General features: G+C 36.0%; 1 protein-coding gene across 1 annotated transcript in view; it reads left to right on the forward strand.

Annotated features, from left to right (window-relative positions):
* Positions 1-24,159, forward strand: part of Appl (amyloid-beta-like protein) — a 516,672-nt gene that overhangs the window by 207,084 nt on the left and 285,429 nt on the right. Inside the window, exon 2 of the mRNA XM_081771803.1 lies at positions 3,770-3,952. Coding sequence (XP_081627929.1) covers positions 3,770-3,952 — 183 coding nt within the window. The remainder of the gene's footprint in view (positions 1-3,769; positions 3,953-24,159) is intronic.

Raw genomic sequence — 24,159 nt, forward strand, 5'->3', positions numbered from 1 at the left:
TTTTGTGAGGTAACCCGCATGTAATTTATTTCCCGTAGAAATGTGACTTTTAATCCGTATCAACCAAATTGAGTTTTCTCTGACGTACTTCTGTTGTTTTTAGGTTCAAATCGAGTTTAATGTCACTAGAGACTACAGTCGTAGTATTGGATTTTCGTTGTTGGTGGGGAGGGGGGGTTGTGGGATTCATGGATTTCGATCAGATGGCTTTCTCTGGATCGTTGCATGTCAGTAACATGTGTTTTATTTCTGTTGTCGTTTACTAGTATCTGTTAAAAGCGTCGGAAGCGAGCATTAAACCATCCATAAAACAGATTTGCTAATGTTCTTATGGAGGTTCCAGAACGTTGGAAAACATTACCGTTTTGTTCAACATGAAATAAAATTTTAAGATTTTTCTGTGTGTATAGCTCCCATTTACATGCCTGATTTTAAGTTATATAGACTGTAGATTTTGAATTTATGTAAAGCATAAAGTATGCTTGGCCGTTCAAGTGGATTTTCTGAAATTGTGTTTTAATCAGATTTAGCATTACGGGAAAAACATGTTCAAAGATATGTATGAAAAGTTCGTGACCATAGGCCAACTCTTTTATACGTAAGTAGAGATATGAAACAATGGAATAAGATAAAAATTGTTGGAAATAGCTGGTTTCCAACCTAAGGTTGTGAATTTTTCCCAGTCCTTTGGGCTTTATATTAGTATAGCGTCCTATGTTAAAGAAAAAGTAACATTGTCAGTTTAGCAGCCTATTCGAACGGAACGTAAGGGCGAGGGCAAAAATGACACCATAAGGTACGAGCTCATTGTTATGTCAGGGAACCTGGAACACCTCGAATATATATAAAACTATATTGTTGGAATGATGAGGGCCCAAGGAAACAGTCTTCTGAACTGACAACATTAGTTCATTTAACATACGGTGTCTTATCAATGTGGAATCCAAACGACTAGTCCGATTGGAAAAATTCCACCACTTTAGATTGAAAACATCTTACTTCCAACAACTTTTTCCTCTTTCTATTTTTTTGTATCTTTACACGTAACAAAGTTGGTGTTTTGATACACCAGACTTCTGATACACATTGTATTTATGCTGTGGTCGTTTCGCTAGTGACATCGTTTTCTCTCTCTCTCTCTCTCGCTCTCTCTCTCTCACAAACACAGACACATAGATCTACAGATCTACAAGATATGATAGAAAAACTTTGTATCAGGAGCAAGGAAATCGGGTCGAAAATGAATATGGAAAAGACTAAGGTGATGTTCAACAACTTCGCAACGAAGACAAAAATTAAAGTTGAAAGTGCGGAACTAGAAGTGAATACCTACGTTCAGTGGCGGATCCAGGATATGATCAAGAGAGGGGCTAAACCATAGTTTGCTGCTTTATCCAGTGTAAAGCAGGATTGAAGCCCATTTTATCCAGTGTATACCTGAGCGTCAAGGGGGGGGGGGGCTATAGCCTTCCTTGGACCCGCGCCTGCCTACGTTTATATGGGACGGAAGATATGTGTGGATTGTAGCATTAAAGAAGAAATTAACTGACGTGTTAAGTTAGAATGGAGTGCGTTCGGCAGGAACAGCTTCATATTGAAAAGGCATAAGATCCTCTAGCTCATCTAGGAGGAGTAGGTTGGGCGACATAAAAATGATCGAAAACAGTAGACATTAGTGTCGAATCCGTACTTTTCGGGGTTGCTGAGGTGAACAATGACACTTCCAATGCTATTTAAATCTAAATTCAGCACCCATTAGTACTTCTGAGGGCGTGTATGGTGACATGTAAAAAATAATTGAAAATGTCCGATATTAGTGTCAAAATCCATAGTTTTCGGGGCCCGTAATTTATTTGGTGACAATTTTGGCACCCTTTAAGTCCAACCGCACCCTTTTCTTCTGAGGAAAACGCCTTAACGCCAGTTTTCATGTCTCTAACCCCAAGGGATTTCGAGATATGTGCATCTTATTTTTACAATTACAAGCTCGATTCTTCGTTTCTTTTCGCCTTAGTTCTTAGTTTGTAGGGAAAGTATCTTTTTTTAAAAAAAGATTAAACGTGTCTTTAATTATTTTCAATGAAAACTCTAAACCTTAAGAGATTCCGAGATATGGAAATGTTATTATAATAATTGTAATTTCCACCCATTTTCCTTCTTACCACCTCCTCTTCCATTCTAGATCAAATATCAGAAAAGCTGAAACATGTCTAATTTAGTTTAAATGAGGAGTCTAGATAGCAAATTTCATGTCTCTAATATTCAGAGATTCCGAGATATGGACATTTTAACATAATAGTTGTCACCCCTCTTCCCCCTTCCCCTGCGAGTTTTCATAAATTCTTCCTTGGGATCGTACACCACAAATCTTACGCCGTCCAAATTTCAAGTTTCTAGCTTAAGTGGTTTGCCTCGGCATTGATCAGTCAGTCACTGTCAGGACTTCTTTTATATAAGGCAATTGATAGATCTCATTGAGCAGAACATAATTTTGTAAGTATATATCCTCATGCGTAGTTTTTGAGAAAATTGAGGAAACTAATATTTTTTAAACTTAAAAAGTGGATGCTGTATGATAACCACGCCACCTATTAAGATGAAATTGATCCTGAAATATACCTTTATCATTCATTATGACATTAACTACAGTGTCGCTGAAACTTAGATGGTGATAAACAACCTTTATTTATTTATTTATTTATTGTTAATATAACAATTTTTTCACCAGTTATTAAAATAAAAGTAAAGAGGACGCTGTGCTACATCATTCTAAGTATACTATATTACCAAATAATATATGATCCCCATGGCACACATGTTGAGAAGAGATTTGCGTTTCAGATTCATTTATTTGAGCTGTGTTTTGTCAGCCCGTTGGCTTCCCTACAGTTATGGCTTTCTAGAACGAAGTTCGCATTTTCTTAATTTGTAAAACTTTCGCGATTCTGTACCAACACGAAAAATTGTACCACCGTGAATCAAACCCTGGATCAAAAGCGGGCATTTTAGCCAATGGCTGTGCGTGAGCATTCACAAATGGTCCACTGTACTTGTATTTAGAAAAAAACACTCAGTAATAGCGATAGGCGATAGCCATGATTGGTTATTTTAATGTTGCCCCCTCACTTTGCTTCCTATTCAATAGCTTTCGCCTGAGAAGACTGCACTGAAGCGAAAGTAATGTGATGCCGCACATGATTTTTGTTTCATTATACGAATAGAATGCAGCATTTTTTTAAAAACTAGAAAAGGGTCACATTGAGAAAAGGTGCTTGGATCGAAAAAAGTGCAGAAAGGTGCAGCCAAAACATATACATTGATTGAATGTTTTGGATACATTCGTAGAAAAGGGGGGCGCGGTGGCTCAGTGGTAGAGCGTTCACCTCTGGTGCTTGGGTTCACAGCCTCCGCCAAGTGAACTTTGTGGTGGACAAACACCGTGCTCGTGGGTTTTCTCGGGGTTTTTCCGTTTCCTCCCACTTTCTTCATTCCACCCTTTCACTCATCTCTCATCATCACCGTCTCCTTTAGCCTAACCGGCATAATCGTGGAACGTAAAACTTAAGATTTCATTTCATTTTTTTACATTCGTAGAAAAAGATTAAGATACAACATTTAAAAATCTTAGCTCTCAATATTAGCTTTGTAAGTCATATTGTTTCGTTACATTGAATTGCAATAATAATAGAATTCATAGTGTAAAGTAACTTACAGTTGAACATATAATTGTACTAGTATACATTAATTTTTGTGTAACGTTTATTTGCAGGCATTGGCAGGCACGGTCGACGTTCCAGCAGCCCACTTTGAACCCCAGGTAGCGATGATCTGCGATTCAAAGACCCCGTATCACAATCAACATATGACAGAGTCCGGTCGATGGATAAGCGACCTGGATAATAAGGCCACATGTTTGAAGGACAAAATGGAAATACTTGAATACTGCAAGAAGGTAAGTAATAATGATATTTGAGTTCTCGGAACATTTCTAGATTTATCATAAATATGTTGATTATATATTGAGTTTGCCACTTTCCTGGGAGCTTTCATATGGCTTGTAGGTTTCCAGTGTGGGCACTGAAACCTTGAACGATAGCATGTTAAGAGGCAAGTGATGGGCATCAAGACAGTCTAAGGGTAGGTGCCTATTTAGAGAAGAAATTAATAATTCTCGTGATCTTTCAATCGGAAAATCATTGAAAATTTAAATACTGTCGTATTGGCCACTACTTTTTCAATAATTTAACGCCAGTAATCAAGGGCGCCCATGTGGTTTCCATGGGGGGAACATTTCAAACATAGTTTCAAATTTTGCTGTAACTATTCTAAAAATTCTATTGGGTTTTCGATCTTCCGATTACAATTTCCTGTAGAGGGGGAACGACGCCCCCTTGCCCCCTTAATGGGCGCCCTTGCCAGTGATGTATCACTAGTTACTGTTTACGTCGAAAATATCGAACTACTTCAACAAAGAAAAATGTTATAATGAAGGGCGTTAAGAAAATATCTTGCAGAGTAAGTAGTGGAGTGGGGACCTGTGGTATAACGTCATGGAAATAGTTTTGAGGGGTTTCCTGTCCGGAAATCAGCGGCTACGAAGGAGATTTCTCATTTCACTGAACTGAACGTAGTCACTTGATATGAGATCGAAATCTGAAGAAAACTCAACATGTAAAAGGAGTATTAACTCCCACTCCAATAAATACAGTTAGTTTTATATTTGTGGAGTGCTGTGCAATTTTGCAACAAGACAATTTGGGTTCACTTTCTTTGTCGATACTGTTGAAATTTGCGATACAGTTTGTATAGAGTGGTGCAATAATGATCACTTTTCACGCTTGCAGTCCACGATAACAATCTGTTCATATCAGAACACAATTCTTATTTTCTTACGTTCAGGTGAACATCAGTTTTTTCTTTTTTCTTTTTTTTTTTTTTTTGTATGGATCTTCCCTCATGCTTCTGTTGAATTTTTTCGTAAAACGTGTAAAAAGTTTAAAACTTATTTTTTTATATATTGATTTAATGTTGAAAAGAAAACATACCATTCACTTTATTTATAAACGCAAAGTTATATTTAAAACAGCAAGCAAGATATCACATATAGGTCAGATTCTAAAGATAGCTGTATAGGTGCAGGAAAACAGGGACAAAAGTTAAAGATTGAGTATAAAAGATAGTTGACTGTAACAATAAGTTCATTCTACTTTTGGAATTCTGCTTTCGGAATCTGCATCAGTGGGTCTCCAGACTGCATCAGCGAAATCTATGCAGACTGTCTTTAGTTTGCGAAATTATGCAGAAAACGATTCTGCATATTTAAGTAGATTAGAATAATTTTGTGCTTCGATTTATGCAGAGTATCCCCCCCCCACAAAAAACTCCCACATTTGAATGGATAATAAAACAAAAAGGACTGCAGAGAGAAATTTGTTTATTCAAAAATATACAATGGTATGACAACAGTTTATAATGACTTTTTGAAAATGATGTTTTTTCCCTGTTCAGCGTAAGCTCTAAACTCCGGGAAACATAATATTTGTATCCTTCCGCTTGTCACAAATACGATTGGCAAATGATGTATCACTCCCACTCCCCATGGGGAGGAGCAAATTATACACGTGCAGTTTGACAATACTGTCTCGTGCTGTCCAGATACTTACAGCAGCAGCAGAGAAGAAAGGTAAAAACTCGAAAGATTTTTTTATAAAATAATTTTACTGGTAAACAATTATTGCTTAGTGAGTAAGGTTTATTTTGTTGGTGTTTCACAACACTCGCTGAACCGGGATTCATGCCAGCCGTCTTTCAGGCTTGAAAGCAGAACACACGTCCACAGTTGAATTGGCGCGATAATTACTGCGCATACTTAGTGTTTATTTCTATTGTTTCATGAACCACACTTCATTGCAGTTTTATTAGATAATCCATATTATATTTTTGTCATTTATAATAATGTAGCAGTTTTATATAGAGCTTCATAGTGAAAGTAATAATCAAATCATATAAACTATTTTGCGGAGGAGTACAAGCGTCGGTAGACCAAGAGCAAATCAGCGAGATTTAGTTTCACGTGGCTTTGTTTACCGCAGTTTAGAGCTTAGGTCGAACAGGGTTAAGTAAATGTGGTCAATTGCAAACAATACACATGTCCATACTGAACGATGTCTGAAATCTATCGCCACCCGATGTCTCATATCTTATGGAATAGCTGCTACTACTGCTTGAATTACCCTCTTGAGATCGGCAAGAAGTGTGGAAGCGGTGTGTGTAAATCTTAGCTTTAAGGTGGCCCCAAATAAAACAATCATTTGGGGCGAGATCTGATAAATAGACGGCTAGACAGATCTGATAAACAAGCTGCTAGACAACATCCTCACGTAACGCGATCAGTTTTCCAGAAACCAGCTCTCTGAAGACACTTATTGATATTCTAACGGTGCGCGCTGTAGCGCCATCTTCTTGGGACCACACATCATGGTTATCCATTCCTAAGTTCTGAAGTTGAATCCGTAAGAAGTTCACAAGCATGGCAATGTCAAGGTGGGACGTGACCGTAACTGTTACACCATCCTCTTCAAAAATTATGGACCAATAATGTCATCTGTAAATTGTACAAAACATTGTCACTTTATCAGAATGCAATCGTCTTTCGTGCAGGATTCGGGGGTTATGATCAGACCATTAGCGGAAATTTTGTTCGTTTATACGTCTACTTAAGTGGAAATATGCTTCATCACTAGCACAAGATCTGGGACACTGTGCAGGATCTTCTTACGTAACTGTTGACGGCGTACAAAATTATGCCACACATTAGCATAGGGTGATTCCAACTCATAACACAGTATTTATTTTACAAATTGTGTTCAATGCCATTAAGAGCCGAGCAGCAGTGGCGCAACTACAGGGTGTCCAATATACAATCAACCCGGGGTTTGGAATAGTAGAACCTTTGAACCTGAAGTCATACACAAATTATGGTTATACTAAAATGAAACCTTGTTCATGCATATGTTTTAAAACTAGGAAGCAACGATTGAAGTAAGCTAGGAACCACACAGTGTTGCCAGATGTAACCGAAGGTGTAAATGATTTTTTTTTTTTTTTTTTTTTTTTTTGCAAAACATGTAAATTGACTCATAACTCATACGTATGGATGTTCTGTCGTTAATTTTCAGTTTGTTTGGTTGACTTAGCTTGGAAACTATGGAGCAGAAAAAAGGGATTTTTCATTTCCACCGGTAACTAATCGGATGAGGCCTCTGTAAGGGGGGAGTAGGGAAATCGTAGTTTTCATAAATTAACACTCTGAATTGGCAACTCTGCTTATGTTTCAGTCCATCAAAAGGTGTGTTAAGGATCTGTCTACATTATGTAATTCCTGAAAACAATGAAAAACAAACTTTGAAATTATCATGATAAAACTTTTCCTTACATGCACCCGACAACACTGCTACTATCAGAAATGAGTTACCAGCTCTACAGCAGATGCTGGAAGTGTCCCCTGTTTTTGATTCAAACACTGGTTCACACGTTTCACCATGTTGGCAGCAACTTTACGAAGATTAGAAGTGTTAATTTTCTCACTGGCACTGCAAATGTTCGTTTTCAGGTCTTGAATAGTTCGAGAATTGTTCTTGTGTACCTCTTGCTTTAAGTAGCCCCATAGAAATTAATAGCAGTGTTGCCAAGTGCATGTAAGTAAAAGTTTTATCATGATGATTTCAAAGTTTGTTTTCAGGAATTGCATAATGTAGACAGATTCTTAGCATACATTTTGATGCACAGAAACATTAGCAGGGTTGGCAATTCAGAGGTTAATTTATGGAAACTACGATTTCCCTACTTCTTCCTTACAGAGGCCTCATCCGATTAGTTATCAGTGGAAATGAAAAGTTCTTTTTTCTGCTCCATAGTTTTCAAACTACTACAACTAAACAAACTGAAAATTAACGACATAATATCCATACGTAGGAGTTGAGTCAATTTACATGATTTCAAAAAATTCATTTACACCTTCGATTACATCTGGCAACACTGTGTGGTTCCTAGTGTACTTCAATCGTTGTTTCCTAGCATGCATGAACAAGGCTTCATTTTGGTATAACCATAATTTGTGTATGACTTCAGGTTCAAAAGTTCTACTATCCCAAACTCCGGGTTGTATTGTATATTGGACACCCTGTAGTTTTACTGCGCCCTGGATCGATCGATCATCGATTTACTTGTACCCGCCTCCTGCCCCACGCATTTCAGCTGTTGCGTTATATATATAATATAATATTAAAATAATATATTTGAGTTTTACGTCCCACGTATATGCCGGTTAGTCTAAAGGAAACGGTGGTAATGAGAAATGAATGGAATGGTAGAATGAATAAAGTGGGAGGAAACGGAAGAACCCTGACAAAACCCACGCAAACGGTGTATGTCCACCAGAAAGTTCACTTGGCGCGAGCTTCGATCGAACCAGGAATCCCATGCACCAGAGATGGACACTCTAATACTGAGCCATTAACAATGGTTTAATCATGTCCTAAAATCTTACAACTTTAGCTCATTTTTCGTCATACAATGATGGAATTTTGTACACCGACATAAGTCAGGTGGCAATAGGCTATAATATTCCATTTTAGTTTTATATATTTTTACATATTCTAATTAAAAGTAATTTTGAATCATTTCCTCAGTTCGACAGTAGTGTCAAAAGACAGAGTCGAAAGACACTAACAAAATCCTATCAAAGATAGAAACGTTCCTATTTAATTATAACTAAAACGGTAAAAAATAGAATATTTTTATAATCATATTTTTTCTTAAAAATAAACAAATCATTCTAAAAAGTAACATAATAAAGTTTCCTTTTCAAGAAAATGACTTCTAAAAATTATATATATGTATGACTTAAAAAAGAAAAACATGGGGAGCTCTCATATATGATCAATTTATAAATTCCTCAACTCATGCAATAGGATGTAATTAAATTATTTGCTGAACCTGCGCTGTCTACACAGCGCATCGTTCTGTTATAACCACGAATCTCCTTCCCACTATGCATGTCTCCTTACTCACACAAGTAAAGTGTAGGAGACTCACAAAGGAAATGAATTGCTATGTGTAGATGTGTGAGTGAGTTTGTAGCAAATTTGTAGAAGTAACACGATATCAAGTGGAAGTATTTTTTTCTAATAAATCCATATTCGTCCGAGTACACCTCATTGCGTCTCTTGAGGCCTTTGAAGTTACCAGCGTGCAATAGGCTTCACCATCCAGATTTAAGCAAAGCGCGTGCAATGCCCCTCAACCCGCCATACGTAACTTCTCTACTGGTTGCCTAACACAGTAGTTTCGGCCTGCAACAATGTTAATCTTACGGTGTCAAAACGACCCCTAAAATGTTGAATAGAACAATAACAACACTCTTTTTTTTTTTTTTTTTTTTTTTTGAAAATTTGAATGAGAACTTGGACAATCTGCACAAAATTTGGAATCGACCAGTGAAAACGGCACGTTTCTAGCACTTGTGGTTTTCGAGATCTTATTGTCGAAAGGATTGGGGACAAGCATATAAACCTAGCATTTTAATATATAGACTAGCTAAACTAGCGCTCGCTACACAGCGCATCATGTACATATGAGCATGAATCTCCTTGCTATTCCTCACATCTGTACACACACAAGTGAAAGTCGTCTTGATAAAAATCGGCAAGAGATACCGTAAAGGGGAGATTTTTTTTTCGATTACTTTTTCAATATCGCACCGTTTGAAAGATTTGAGCCTACTTCCGGTTGAAGTTTTTAATTCATGTTTGATCAGTGTTTTCTTCTTGCATGCAGTATGTAGTAAGCAAATACATTACACACACAATTAATTATAATGTCAATGATATATGGTGTTCATTTGGCAAAACACTCCAAACAGTAAAGATTCAACTCAGACTAGAGAAATGGTTATCCTTCGTTTTTCATTATAGGCCTAATTTGGCCATGGAACACCCTGAGAGGTATGCAAACCCTGTATACAGTTATGTGGTGTACGAATGTATAATGCGTAGGATATGCTTTAGTTTTCTAATTTCAACACTTCCAGTGTACCCGTAAAAATGTAATAAAGAAATAATGGCTATGTTTTTTTTTTTTTTTTAATATTCAATTGGAACTGGACAATCTACATAAAAATTGCAGTCGATCAGTGAAAACATCATATTTCTAGCGCCTGGAGTTTCCGAGATCTCATTGTCGAAAGTATTGGCCACAAACATATAAACGCCCACAAACGTATAGTTTAAAAAACTCCAAAGATGGCAGCACAATTCATTTGCATTGGTTTTGGAAAAGTGTTATTAAAATACAAAGGCTTTGAACAATAATTTAAAAAAATAAACTTTATGAAAAAGATTTATTTAAATAATTTATTTAGAGAACACATAATATAAAACATATGTCTCTTAAACGTGAGAAATCGCAAATAACCGTAAATCAAAGGTTTGATATCCAATGTTATAAGTTGAAGCTCAAGGGCTTTTGTTGGTATTGTAGCATTTTAATAGATACCTTAATTTATGTCAATAGTAAATAAAAGTTATAAGTCCTTATAATAGTAACATGAAGATTTATCACGGGGTTATATATGAGAGCGCTCCCCAATGTTTTTGATTTTAGTTATGTATAAATAAAAATGTTTAAGAAGTAATTTTCTTGAAAACATTATTATTATTATTATTATTATTATTAACTTTTTAGTACAATTTGCTTTATTTTGTTTAGAATTCTTTTTAAAGAAAGCATTCAGTTAAGAATGTTTTATTTTAAAGAAAGCGTGCTTTTATTTTTTATTTGTTCCAGTTAGATAAAATCGTTTAACCCAGTATTTTCCTTCTTGTATTGTGTTTCCACTCAATTGAAGGCATTGCCTTTGTTAGGCTAATTTGTGCTGGGACTTGTCCAAAAGGCAAGTAAATATTACCTATTATCTTATTGTACGTTTTCTTCGTTTTTTGCTCTAAAACTGAATTGAATTCATTTAGTTATGATGGAACTCTCTTTCTTACGTATGACGGGTCTCTACAGATCTTATTTATACGAATTCTTTTCCCTTTTTGAGTTCCGGGAAGGCAATAATTTGTTGTTGTTAGATTTTGATCGAAGTGGTATTTGCATTGTAGAAAGGCAGATTTGTGACCGGCATACACTATATTATTTCTCTGCTATAATGAAATTAATTCTCATTTAGCTAGTCGTAAAATGTCGTATACACACAGATTATAATAATATGATTAGTTGTATTTCTGATTTTTGCACGATTAAAACTTAGTTACAGAAACAACTGAATCTGAAAATGTATCTGGGTGTCACCGCAATCTTGCAATTATGATTGGTTTAGTATATTGACTTGTTAGTAAGCTGTTAAGTTACATGAACTTTATGTGCAGCATTCCGGTGTGTTTAGCTGAACAAACTTTTCCATTTCAGGCGTTCTGTACTTACCACTTAGAGCGCTAATATCTCTATTAAAAATAATTTTAAAAAATATTCTTAATATTTTTTCTAAATAATTTATTCTGAATTAAGTAAAAATAGATTTAAATATTTAAAAACAGATATCAAATCTGCGAAGAAGTTACACAAAATATATATTTGTAGATAAATATAATCGAGCGTTTCAGACCGATATTAAAAATAATAGAGCAAGCGTAAATTTTGTAATTTCACAGATTACCGCTCATACATACGCATATCACATACGTTCCTCAGACAAAAGAATTTTCGTCGATTTTGAACAGAGTATGACAGTAAGAATTTCTTAGGTGCATGAATCTTTGTAGGAGAGATTTTCTTTGCATGTGGTGAAGCTGGTGCTGGTCATTTTCCGGTGGATTGTCTGCACGGGTCTACCACATCATCCGCACATAAATATCTTCCTTTACGTTGGGTTCAACCGGGGAAGCCAACCCGAGGGTCGAAAATGCTATTTTGTTACTGGTCTCCCTCTCATGGGTTCGTTGTTTTAACACTGTTATAAATCAGGAATACACACAAACGCAGGCTGTGCTGCATGTCATTGTACTCTTGTTCTCTGACAAAGAATCCTTCGGAAGGTTGGAGTCGTTAAAACCGCATGCCACGTGGAATACGGAAGAAAATGGAATGAAGAAATTTATAGTCGGTTTTATAAATATGTGCATTTCTCCCCTCTGTTGCACATATAGCGAAGATATGAATGTAAAACAAAGCAATAGAGTGGTGTTTAAATTGTGCGCATAGAAATAGATTATGAACGTGTGTGTGATGACATGCTATAAAAACACATCAAGTGTTAGATCCCATTCCATTGTGCGGTAAATTGTGGTTAAGTTTATGTTTTTGTGCCCCATGATATAAAATGGCATTCTATCAGTGTTAGTACAATAATAATAAGATTAATGTTAAGTTTGATTTTAAGTGTGAAATTAAATTTAGGGAAACTAATTGTAATGAATCTTTCATTTGTTTCGTATACAAAGAAATATTAAAAGTTACAGACAAAACAGTTTTTATAATTAGTTCTGGTTGTTACTGTTAGAATGTGGAACGTGTTGATGTTGACATGGCTAACAAATATCCCCGGTCAGTTCTACTTTTATCAATTTTGTTGTTTGGTTGAGTTCGAATTTATCATCCCTTTAAGCAGCAAGACTGTATGAGACGCTGATCTGTACGTTAACGTTGGATTCAAACCACACGAGCTCCTGCCTGGAATCGAACCACTCTCCCACACCAACGCTTACTACATAACCATGAAAGAGCTGTTATTAGTTTTGTAAACCATATACACTTCTACGTATATTATAGTAGTGGATTTCCCAAAATCCAATTTCAGCTATAAAATTTCTTTACCAAAAGTTTACATAAAGTTTACATATAAATTTTATATAAACTTTTAATTTCGTTTGTATAATTCTTGTATAACACAACCAGCGAACGAGTGCGGGCGGCCGGTTTTGGAACTAAAATGCAAGCAGCAGTGTTTCTAACCGGACTACTTGTAATCAATCTATCTCAGTTCTGTAATCAATCTATCACAGGTCTGTAACCAATCTATCACAGTTCTTTCTGTCTTGTTCGTAATAAACCACTTCACGCATATGCTCAAGTCAGGGGCGGAGCGATCGGGGTCTTGAGTAAGAAAATTCTTTTGCATTGACATCATATTCGGATGTACTTCAAAAGTTTGGTGAGAGAGAGAACTGATAATCTTTCACCGCCACACTCCTAACCGTCTCCCCAGGGATCCTGGGTCCACCCCCTGATTGAGATGGTACATAAAGATAATTTTGTCTGATCTCTGTCATTATTTAGCATGGTTTAGTAATTTTAAAAAATATATTTCTGCCACAAGTTATTTTTATGTACCATCTCAATCAGGGGTGGACCCAGGACCCCTGGGGAGACGGTTAGAAGTGTTGCATTGACTGCGGAGGGGGAGAGATTAAAATGGGGTGCCTGATAATTGAAGGTTCCTTATTACTCCAGTAAAATTCAGACAAAATCTCTGAATTACGTAAAAAAGAAAATATACAAAATACATTTTCAGGGTAACTCTTACAGCCATTACGTTATTCTAAGATTAATGTTACTTCTGAAATTGATTAGAGCGAATATGTATTTGAATAACAAAACCACTTTCATAAGTTTTTCAAAGTATCAAGTTTGAAAAGAACGAAGTTTGTCTTCCATTGTTATCTCATTGCTCAAAGATACCGGTGATGAAGTAGTTGGCTGGAAATCAATCGGCCGTTTCTTACATCAATTTATAAAGAAGATGAGTGCCAATGTTAGATATGTCAGTTCAGTGTTTTAAAAAAAAGCCACCCAACCTCTTGCAACCATGCGTAGCGCATTTTAATACTTACACTTGAAATAAAAATACAACTGAATAAAGACGATTGACTTTGCCTTTGAATTTCATATGTGAATAACAATATAGGACTTTTCAGATAGAGGACAGGGAGGAGCAGGTTTTATTAAACAAGACCGTACATCTGATATGTTTGAACTATAGGCAACTTGTGTTTACGGGCTAAACTCAGTGCTCTGAAGTCAATCGACAAATACCTTTAAGATGTTCAACAGAATAACGTATCAGCATTATTATATACCACAGACACAAATATAACACTAGGCTCCCAAGTTTCAAAATTATATTGTGTGTGAAAACAGTTAGTAGATTTAATTCTTTGTGACCTGATAGCTAAAACCTGAGAGAAATTCGGAGTTAGTCCAGATGCAATTTCTTTTCTCATAAATAAAATTTATTGTGTGCTGAAGCAATGATACTTACTCTTACACTACCCATACGCTGATGTTTTTCGAACTCTACCAAAGAATGGATTTCTATAATGATCCTAAAAGAAGGGTGCACTGAACCAAATTGTACAAATCAATCCCTAAAGGCAAGCTATCCAATCCCATAAATCTTTAAAAAATGAAGGAAAAAATTCTTCACCTCCTTTTCCCCCAAACGGTTCACATTTCTCGAACAAAAAAATGAAATTTCTTTATTTTAACGTCCCATGATTATGTTGTTTATGCTAGAGGAGACAAATGATTAATGAAAGTGAAAGATTGTAAAATTAAATTTTGTTCTCTCAATGGGAATCAAACCCAAACCACATAGAATAAAAACACATGCGCTGGCCAATAGACCAACGGAAAGGACTTTCACAGTTCTCGAGAGGAAACGTTTCGAGATTCCTCCCTGGCTAAAACTCGAAAAAATAATTTATTTGTCAATCGATAAACATACACTTAAACAGCAGCATCATGAGCCTCAACCTTAACTTGATTTAAACTTACAGTTATAAGATATTGCGCAAAACTCTAAGCTATCAACCCAAAATTAAAATTTAGTCACTGACATTGTCAGTGGCGTATTTACGATTTTATTTCGGGGAGGGTTTTGCTAACTTTCGGGGGGGCTTTGCCTGAAAATGTGAAAATTCTGCAAGATATTTCGTATACTTTACTATAGTAAGTAAGATTTCGGGGGGGCTTAAGCCCGGAAGCCCCCTCTAAATACGCCACTGGACATTGTCATTCCTGCGTTTTACAGGCTGCTACTGTTTTATAATGAAATCGAATAAAACGTAAGCAATTTTTATACATTCTGCTTAATACACGGTAGAAGCTCACTGAATTGTCAACTGTGCTATGTTGTTCTTAAATTTATAATTTCCATTCATATATGGGTGATTCTGAAATTAAGGGGAATTTTGGCATTGGAAAAATCTTAAAATTAAAAATCGGAGAAATAATGTGTAATTTATTTTTTACACACCTAAGGGCTAAACAAATACAAACATTACAGTGGATGAGGTCAAGAAAATATATTTTTAAAAAAAAAAAAAAAATGGTAATTTATTATTTTGACAAACACGGTGGTTACATTAATATCCACGGAGGTTACAAAACATACTCAGTGACGATATATTTAAGTTTTATTCACTGGTAAAATGTAAGACAATGTAATATTTTGAATTGAATGCTTAATATAGATTTGTGCACACAGCTAAAATTACAGTAAACGTAAACCGGAATGTTCTATTTTCCAAGAAAAGCTGTTCCAATCCCGTAACAATGTCTTTAGTATCCGCAGTGGCTCTATTTGCTTTTGAGGGAAACACAATTATGAGTTCTGCCTCTATTCTGTAAAAAACTCAACTTTATTCGGAGATGTTAGTAGACATTTTAAGGCCACGTAATGTCTGATGGTGTTTCTGGAGTACATAATTTCAACATAACAAAAGAGTTTGCTGTGTAAATTCTGTCGATATCCCAAAAAAATTGGCATAGTTTTCGTTGTCACTGGCGGATTACACATCTTGATAACACAAGTTTGTTGAGATTTATTTGGTACTGGGTGCAGTAGTTAAGTAAAAATACGGAACTTTTAACACGTAACTATAATGAAACTTCTTAACATCGTTAGGTTAGAGTAAGAGTACGAAGATCTAAAAAACAAGTTGTAGCAGTTCATAAATGCTGTTACATAAAAGAATACACTTTATGGTTGAAACACACTGAGAAAAAAATTGTAGGTGGCGTACTTAAAAAGGTTACATGCGTAATTCCTGTAGTTTTTGGACTTAACGTACAGCAGACGTATAACTGAAAACGCATGTTTTATAATACTTTCTGTGTAAGTGTTCCATCTATATGTACTTTCCATATGAAACAATGTCGGCGGTCAGGATCTCACATACAAATGGACGTATATAACATATTGCTGACGAAGGTAACAGAAGTATATGCATGTTATATACGGAAAACTGTTAGATGTCAGACATTCTGCAACTGCATGATGTAACATCTAAGGGCAATGCTTATGTAGCATACGGATAACGTATGCTCCGTACTGATTTCTATAGTAAGCAAGCGGATACCGTATATTTGTTACCGCTGTCCGGAGAACGGATTTTTCTCTGTGCAGCAGGCACAGAGTTGTATTGTCCCTCATGAAAATGACTGCATTTAGTGTCAGGATTACATTGAAGGCAGCTTAGTCTGCGCATATTTAATACCAATGTGTTTCTTCCCCATGTCACTTGACGGCACTTCCATCCCCTTTGGTAGCTATAACCAAAGGAGATTGCCCCCCCCTCATTTCAGTTATAATTCGCGCACTGTCAACAGATGTAAACACGAAGCGTGAAGAACATTTTTTACACAATGACTGCGGCAATCATAATATAACTCGTGATACCAATACATTTACGGAATAGATTACATTTTGTTGATAGTTAACATGGAACATTGAAGGATTTTACAACTGATTTCAACATATCTATTGTTTTATTCATAATAAACATAATGGAGAATTAATAGTTTACTTGTAGCTACAAATGGCTACTTTATTGGTTGAAGCAAAAAAAAAAAAAAAGTAAAGTTGACTCGGGCGGAAACCGAACCCGGCACCCTTTGCACGTGAGTCGTAGATATTCCTCAATCTGACACGCCGTCACTTGATAACTTCATGCGTCGTACGATATATGCGGCCAGTCGGAAACTTCAAAACGCTTTTTCTCCGTTATTTTTGGCTGTTGCGCTCTCCCAGTTTGTAATATTAACACTTTAAATATGCACTAGCATTTCGCGAAAAATGACCCCGAAGCTCATTTACCAAAGTCTGCTTTCTCCTTGTTAGTTCTATTTCGTTTTGCAATTTTCTTACCATTTTTCTTTCGGCTGGTTTCTACCCGTTCAAAATTAGGCCCAACAATATCATTCCTTAAGACATTTCGATTGTTACCACCATTATCACTGTCAGGAGGAGTTGCCTCTTCCAGCATTTTATTTACTGCTTCCTTCTTTTCTTCGTTTCTTCTTTTCTTTATGCCTTCTAACTTTTTCACGTACTTTTTTCTCTGGGCTCTTTTCTCTCGTTTACTCATGTCTGCTATTTTTTAAAAAATCATTCCGGTTGTAGTTCTGGCTTTGTATCTATCTCTCTCTTTTATTTTGAATTATTCGTATAATACAGGATCTGTTTTTATTCTTTCTCTTCTTCGTCTTTCTGATTCTCTTTTCATTTTTCTATTTCTGATACCTTACTTGGCTTTTTCTCTCCACAATTAACGCTTTTATTTGATTCCATTGTTACCTTTTCACTACCATTCCTTTTTCTTGGTGCCATTCTCTCTATAAAATAAAAAAGTAAATCAATAATTTTAATAATCCAGGTTTAATCAGCAACAAACCTTTTTTTATTAGCTTGGACTCTACAAAGTGCACATCCTAACACCTAACTTCAAACATTTAGTGCTTTTGTTCAACAACAACAACAAATGGTACAGATGTTCTATTTCGAAATTTTACTCATGTATAACAACTAATTAAATTTTAATTCAATATTCATCACCCAAATCAGATATTATTGAAAACAACATGTAATTGATATTATAGTAGCATGTTTAGCAAACATATAATGGAATTTTTGGATTTTTCCTCCGGGTAGCTCTAATAGGTAGCATTTCAATAAGAAGCTCATAGTAACTCAAATATATAACTATTATTTATAATAATATCATGAAATGCTCATTATGGTAACCTCCGTGGATCATGTGTAACCTCCATGCTAGATAGAAGCCATGGAGGTTACTTCCATGGAGGTTACAAAAGTGCACTTCAGACAGCCTGATACTCAAAGCTAGAAGACTATATATGCAATGACTTCATTTTTGGTAGGAAAACTGCTATTTTAACAATAATCAATTGAAAAAACATTTTCAACATTTTTAATAATAAAACTAGCAAATACATGGAGGTTACAAGATCAAAGAGTACGCACCTGTTTTTCACAAGATGTGAAAATTTTTCACGAACACAATACTGCACACATACTTATCAACATATCACTCACAAAATGGCTGCTCTGAGCTTCACTTCCAGATCTAGAGACTGGACAGTGTTGCTTCCTAGTAGAGTTTCTGGTAATTTTAAAAGTACTCCATGGAGGTTACCTCACAACCCAGGGACAATATTTTCGCATTAAATAGGCCATGACAATGACCTTAAAATTTAATTTCTTGCTAAGTAGTTTCATTATTTATGTCTTACAGTAGTAACTTATGCGGATTTTTCACGAATTTTCTAGTGAAAACATATTTTTCTCTTCTGTTAATGTTGAAAAATGCTGGTGGGGACACTCCACGGAGGTTACATTTCACATATTTTTCGCTTTTTTAAAAGCAGAAAAATAAAATAAATGTTAAAATAAAATCTGGGAACATAAAGTACTAATTATTTTTTATTTAATAATAACTTTGTTACTTTAATATTGCATATCTAGAGGCTGAAAAATCAGAGGGACTGAAAATTCCCCTTAATTTCAGAATCACCCATATCACTATTCACAATACATCTGCATTACTTCAGGAATGGTTCACTACAATACATAGATAAGTTACGGCGTTTTTTATTAAGCGTAAAGAGATTAGACTATGCGTAACATCTAAACTGCAACTTTAAAAAACCGTTGGATACACTGCAAAGTGAAACTCTCCACTCCCCTGTTCCACCGCGCTTGCCAAGAAACTGATGTAAACACAACAGCAGCGCCATCCTCCCAAAACCGCACAGCTATCCTGGTCAGGTTATACCAGGTCCTGATGGTAAAACTTGTTGATCATATAGGGATGTTATCGAGACGAGACAATACTTCATACAATCTCGGTCTCATCTTGGTTCACAAATAACGGTCTCGATCTCGGTCTCAAGTCGAGAAGTGCGTCTAGTTTCGATCTATAGACGGTTGTCTCAATATCGGTCTCGATATTCTCGATATAAAGTATGTGAAATTTAAAATGTATAAATAGTATCATCTTGTTGTTTGCTCTCTCTTTTTTCTTCATTTCATTCTTGACTGGGACATTATTGTAAGTCATGTATCCCTTTATTGCTAAATGGCTGCTGCTCATGCCTTCGCTGCGTTTCTCAGATTCACTACTCAAGTGGATGTATCGAGCCTTGGATATAAAACTTGAATGGTGATCTACATCCTACTTTAAGCAATAGATCTTCCCACATATAACCTCAATATACAATTGAATTCATAAAACTCCATTACTATCCTGCTGAACCAGTGTTATTCAGTCCCATATACCAGATAACGCACTGAATTCGTTATTTCACTACAAATATTGGGATTATCTTAAATTATAGTACGTGAGGGATAGTGTGTTTGATTTTTTTTTTTTTAAATATTGATATGCAGTTTGTTACACGTTTCTAATGTAACGCTCTGGTTGATAGTTCTAATCAAATCTCTGGCTTAATTTTGTGCCTTTTCCTTTTCATGATCTTGTCCTATTCTATTGCGAAACTTTTGCTTCTACTGTTCTGCAATCTGATTATTTTACACTCAGTTTCAAAGGAAAAATGATATACGAACGGCCGTAGTAAAACGAAAATATTTCAGCATATCCTTTCTGGATAATTCCTGAATTATGTTGAAAAACAATGTTGGAAGCTTAAAATATTGTGAGTTTATTGTACAAAATTAGGTTTCGAAATATGCTGGCATCATGCTCTTTGAGTAATTAATATGACTTGAAAAGAATAAAACATATTCAAACCAAATTTTACATCTTGTGTTGTTCAAAACCCTTTCGATATACCACTTGATCAGAGGTGTCATTTAACCCCATTTTTCATGTGGTGCCTATGACTGCACCCATTCTAGGGCAATTGCTCCACTGTCTTACATGTAACTTAACAATGTGAAAATTTTGGGTAAAGATAATTTTAATAACTCTTAGCCTTATCTCGAGTTACAAGCATCTGTCTCGGCCTCGTCTCAAGCAAGTCGAAATGTTAGTATCAGTCTCTTAGCTTATAAATGTCAGTCCCGTCTCGAAATTTCGAGACGAGACGAGAACTATACCGAGACTGGTCTCGGTATCATCCCTTTTGGTCAAGGGAGCTTGTCATTTATACACGGACTGTATACTGTAGTTGATACTAATACGCATTGTACTCGGAATTGTAGTAAATGTGTAAATAAAGGATTTGTGAGGACTGCACACATACAAGATATGCTTTCTGCTATTTCATAAATCACTGGAATGGCGCTAATAAAGCTTCCCAGATTGTGCATTAGAACCTTCTCAAAGAACAACATATCAAGTTCTAAATAAGGGATCTGTTTGCGAGGTGCCAAGATGAAGATTATTAGAAGTAGCAGTGTTAGTATACCGTTCTCCATTAACATCACCCACAGTTAATATGTACCTTATCCGGATGCACTCGTGACAACCCTCAATGTATGAGGCTTCTATAATCGGATTGGAGAACGAGGGGAACACGAAAACAATATTAGTTGTATAACCCCTGTAGATACCAGCTTAAAATGTGAGATGTGAGAGATTCATGAACTTGTCAGAATGCGTAGTTCAAGCTTACAGTCATCAACAACAAATGTTATAGTAACTCGTAACAGTTAAATTCAAAATTACTTTTGCCGACTTTATCACAATAATTAAAAAAGTGAACCTTTAAAGAAAAGTAGTTGGTTACAGTATTTACTGGCAATATATTGCCACCGTCTGTTCAGCGTAAGTACTTAATTCAGAACTTGGCTTGCTTTTTTTGGTGGTGGTGGTGGTGGTATGCACTACCAAATTAGTCTGTTTGACTTTGTTCTAAATTACAAAACCCTGTCCTTATTCACACCAGTAATTGTCTTATGCCGAAGATTTATCAGATGATTTCGAAGTCTTAGTCTTTCAGGATTAAAGAATAACAGTCTCTGATTTGGAAGAAGTACTTTGGAGCACATGTACACTTTTGAGCTGAAGCTTCACCTCTTGCATCATGAAACAGTACTTTCAGCTAACGAGATTTTTAAAACAGTTCTCTTGCAAATGTAATTTGTCAAGAATACTAATAAAACACATTTTCCTCTCTATATTCTGGTGTTTTCGATCGTTCACCAAGTACAGGAGCTTTATTACTTCCGACATTTCACAACATCAACTTGGATCAGGTAGCCTATATACACTTATCAGAATTAGAGAATAACCTATTTTCACTATTTTCCCCAAATCTGGTTTTGAATTGCGATGAAACAAAAGCATTAAGCTTCGGATTTTTAATAATAACCAAATGTTACTGTTACAAGAATAACACTTTGCCCATGTGTAAATAGAATAATGGGATTGACGTATCGATCTGTGGGGTTGACGTATTGATCTGTCTGATCATCAAAGGCTTTCGGATAAGAAAATAATGGCAATCTGAATTTTGTAGACTTACAATGTACCAAACTAGCAATAAATTTAACTTTAAAAAATGTATATAAACATAAATTTCATCACATGCACCGGCTAATATATGGGGAAATATTTTTCAGATGGCCTATAAACTTCGCTTACGAGTATATTATAGAGAACATGGTAGCTGAGTTGTATGGCTCACTTCTTGTGCAATGGGTCTCTGGTTCCATCTCGAGTAATGTGAGCTTACAGTGAACAACATATTGTCCAATACCAAAATAAACCATACAGGTTATGTAAGACGTGATGGGTTCACGGTAGAGACCTGCACGGGCCGAATTTTTCGGCCCGAGCCCAATCCAGCCCGAACGTACCTAGGCCCGGCCCAGCCCGGGCCCGAAAAGTTTTGGAGATTTTCGGCCCGAGCCCGGCCCGGCCCGATAAGTTTTTCAAAATTCTTGGCCCAAGCCCGGCCCGGGCTCGATAAATTTTAAAAGTTTTTGGCCCGATCCCGGCCCGATATTTTTTTTAATTAGCTCGAGCCCGAATCATTCTCAAAATTTAGTACTAAATTTGACCTAACCCTCAGAAACATTTTCTAAACTTTGGTTCACAACCTGACGCTTGCCTTCCGAATGGTACTATTGCCTGTTAGAACTTTGCCCGTCATCGAGAGAACAAGAACTCCATTTCCTGTAACAAAAATCTAACTTAATTGATTTTTAGTATAAAGTGAAGATGGCAATATTGTTTTGCGACAGGCAAAACATTCCCACCTCTTCTTGTCATATTTTAGGTTTAGTGAAGGTAAAGGTCAGAGCTCAATTTACCGCATAATGCCTGCAATCCTCTATAGTGAAAGTGGAGCCGCTAAGCAACAGAAAAAGTAAATAGCTATTACATTCTTTGTTACATTTTTCACGGACACACTTCTTCAACATTTGACTTTATTCCAATTTAACGAAAGTCAATAATTATTAAAGAATTGTAATTGATCGGCCCCAGCCCGGCCCAACCTGAAGAGAAATCAGTGTCGGCCAGCCCAAGCCCGGCCCGGCCCGAAGAAATAACATTGTCGGCCCGCCCAAGCCCGGCCCGGCCCGAAGAAATAACATTGTCGGCCCGCCCAAGCCCGGCCCGGCCCAAAGAAATAACAGAGTTGGCCCGCCCAAGCCCGGCCCGCGGGCCGGGCCGGGCTTCGGGCCTCGGGTTGGGCCCGGCCCGTGCAGGTCTCTAGTTCACGGAACTCACATCATCACCTTTTACTTACTGAATTAGTGTGTGAATACAGAGTCTACACACTAAGGCGTTCATCTCAGCTGCCCAAGATAAATATTGGTACTATAATAAAACTAAAGATACATGCAAGAGAAAGTTTAAGGAATCACCGGTAAGAGATTCCGACTCAAATTGGTATTATTTGGACTATGAAAGACAAATTCTTAAATACAAAAATGAAAAATAAATTGGAAGATTGGATAAAAGATGGCTTTTAGTAACTCAAAACTTCTGTACTTCCAAAGAAGAAAGTAATCAGCATGATGAACATGTCATGTGATAATTAGTAAAGTGTGCAAAGTGCCGGAAGGTTTTACAAGACAAGCTCTTAGAATTTCTAGCGTCCTTAATGTACTTTCTTCCTGCGCCTTTTTGTACTTATTAGAGATTTGCCTTAGGATGAGACAGACCGGTTCTGAAATCGTGAACGGAAAATATTTTGTTGATGCAAAGCGGATTCTAGATATAATAATAATAATAATAATAATAATAATAATAATAATAATAATAATAATAATAATAATGTAGGTGTAGTTTCCATCAAAAGAATTAATCAGGATCAGTGGCGTACGCAGAATTTCGTCAAGGGAGTTTAGGCACTCAATTGTATTTACTCTGAGGACAAGGGGATTTTGATATTAGTATAGTAAATGCTTATTTTTCCATAATGTTTTGCTCATGGAAGGGTTTAAACTCCGAAACCCCCTTGGATACACCACTGGTCAATATAGGTTCTGTTCAATTTGGGACCTGTCCAACACCAAATGATGCATGAGTTAGAAATAAATCTATATTTTATTATAAGAATCCACCGGGAATCAAATCCAAGTCCTCTCACTCAAGTTATGTGTGAACAATTTCATATAAATAACTAATTGGAACATATACAATGTTAACTATTAACTGTAACTCAAATCCCCATTAATAACTTTTTAACAATTATTTGTAAATAACGTCTCCTTAAAGATGTGCATTTTCAATTGCAATAAAGAGTTAAATCAATTTAATAAACATTTTTAATGGACTGTGTGGAATTCTAATGTGGTTTAAGGGAAATCTAATATTGGAATACTCTACTAACAATAAGCGTTAGACTTTTTTTGATGCCTGCCAAAATTAACTTGGATTCAGT

This window comes from Thermobia domestica, chromosome 9, assembly GCF_964235325.1.
Source record: "Thermobia domestica chromosome 9, izTheDome1.hap1.1, whole genome shotgun sequence".
NCBI lineage: Eukaryota > Metazoa > Arthropoda > Insecta > Zygentoma > Lepismatidae > Thermobia > Thermobia domestica.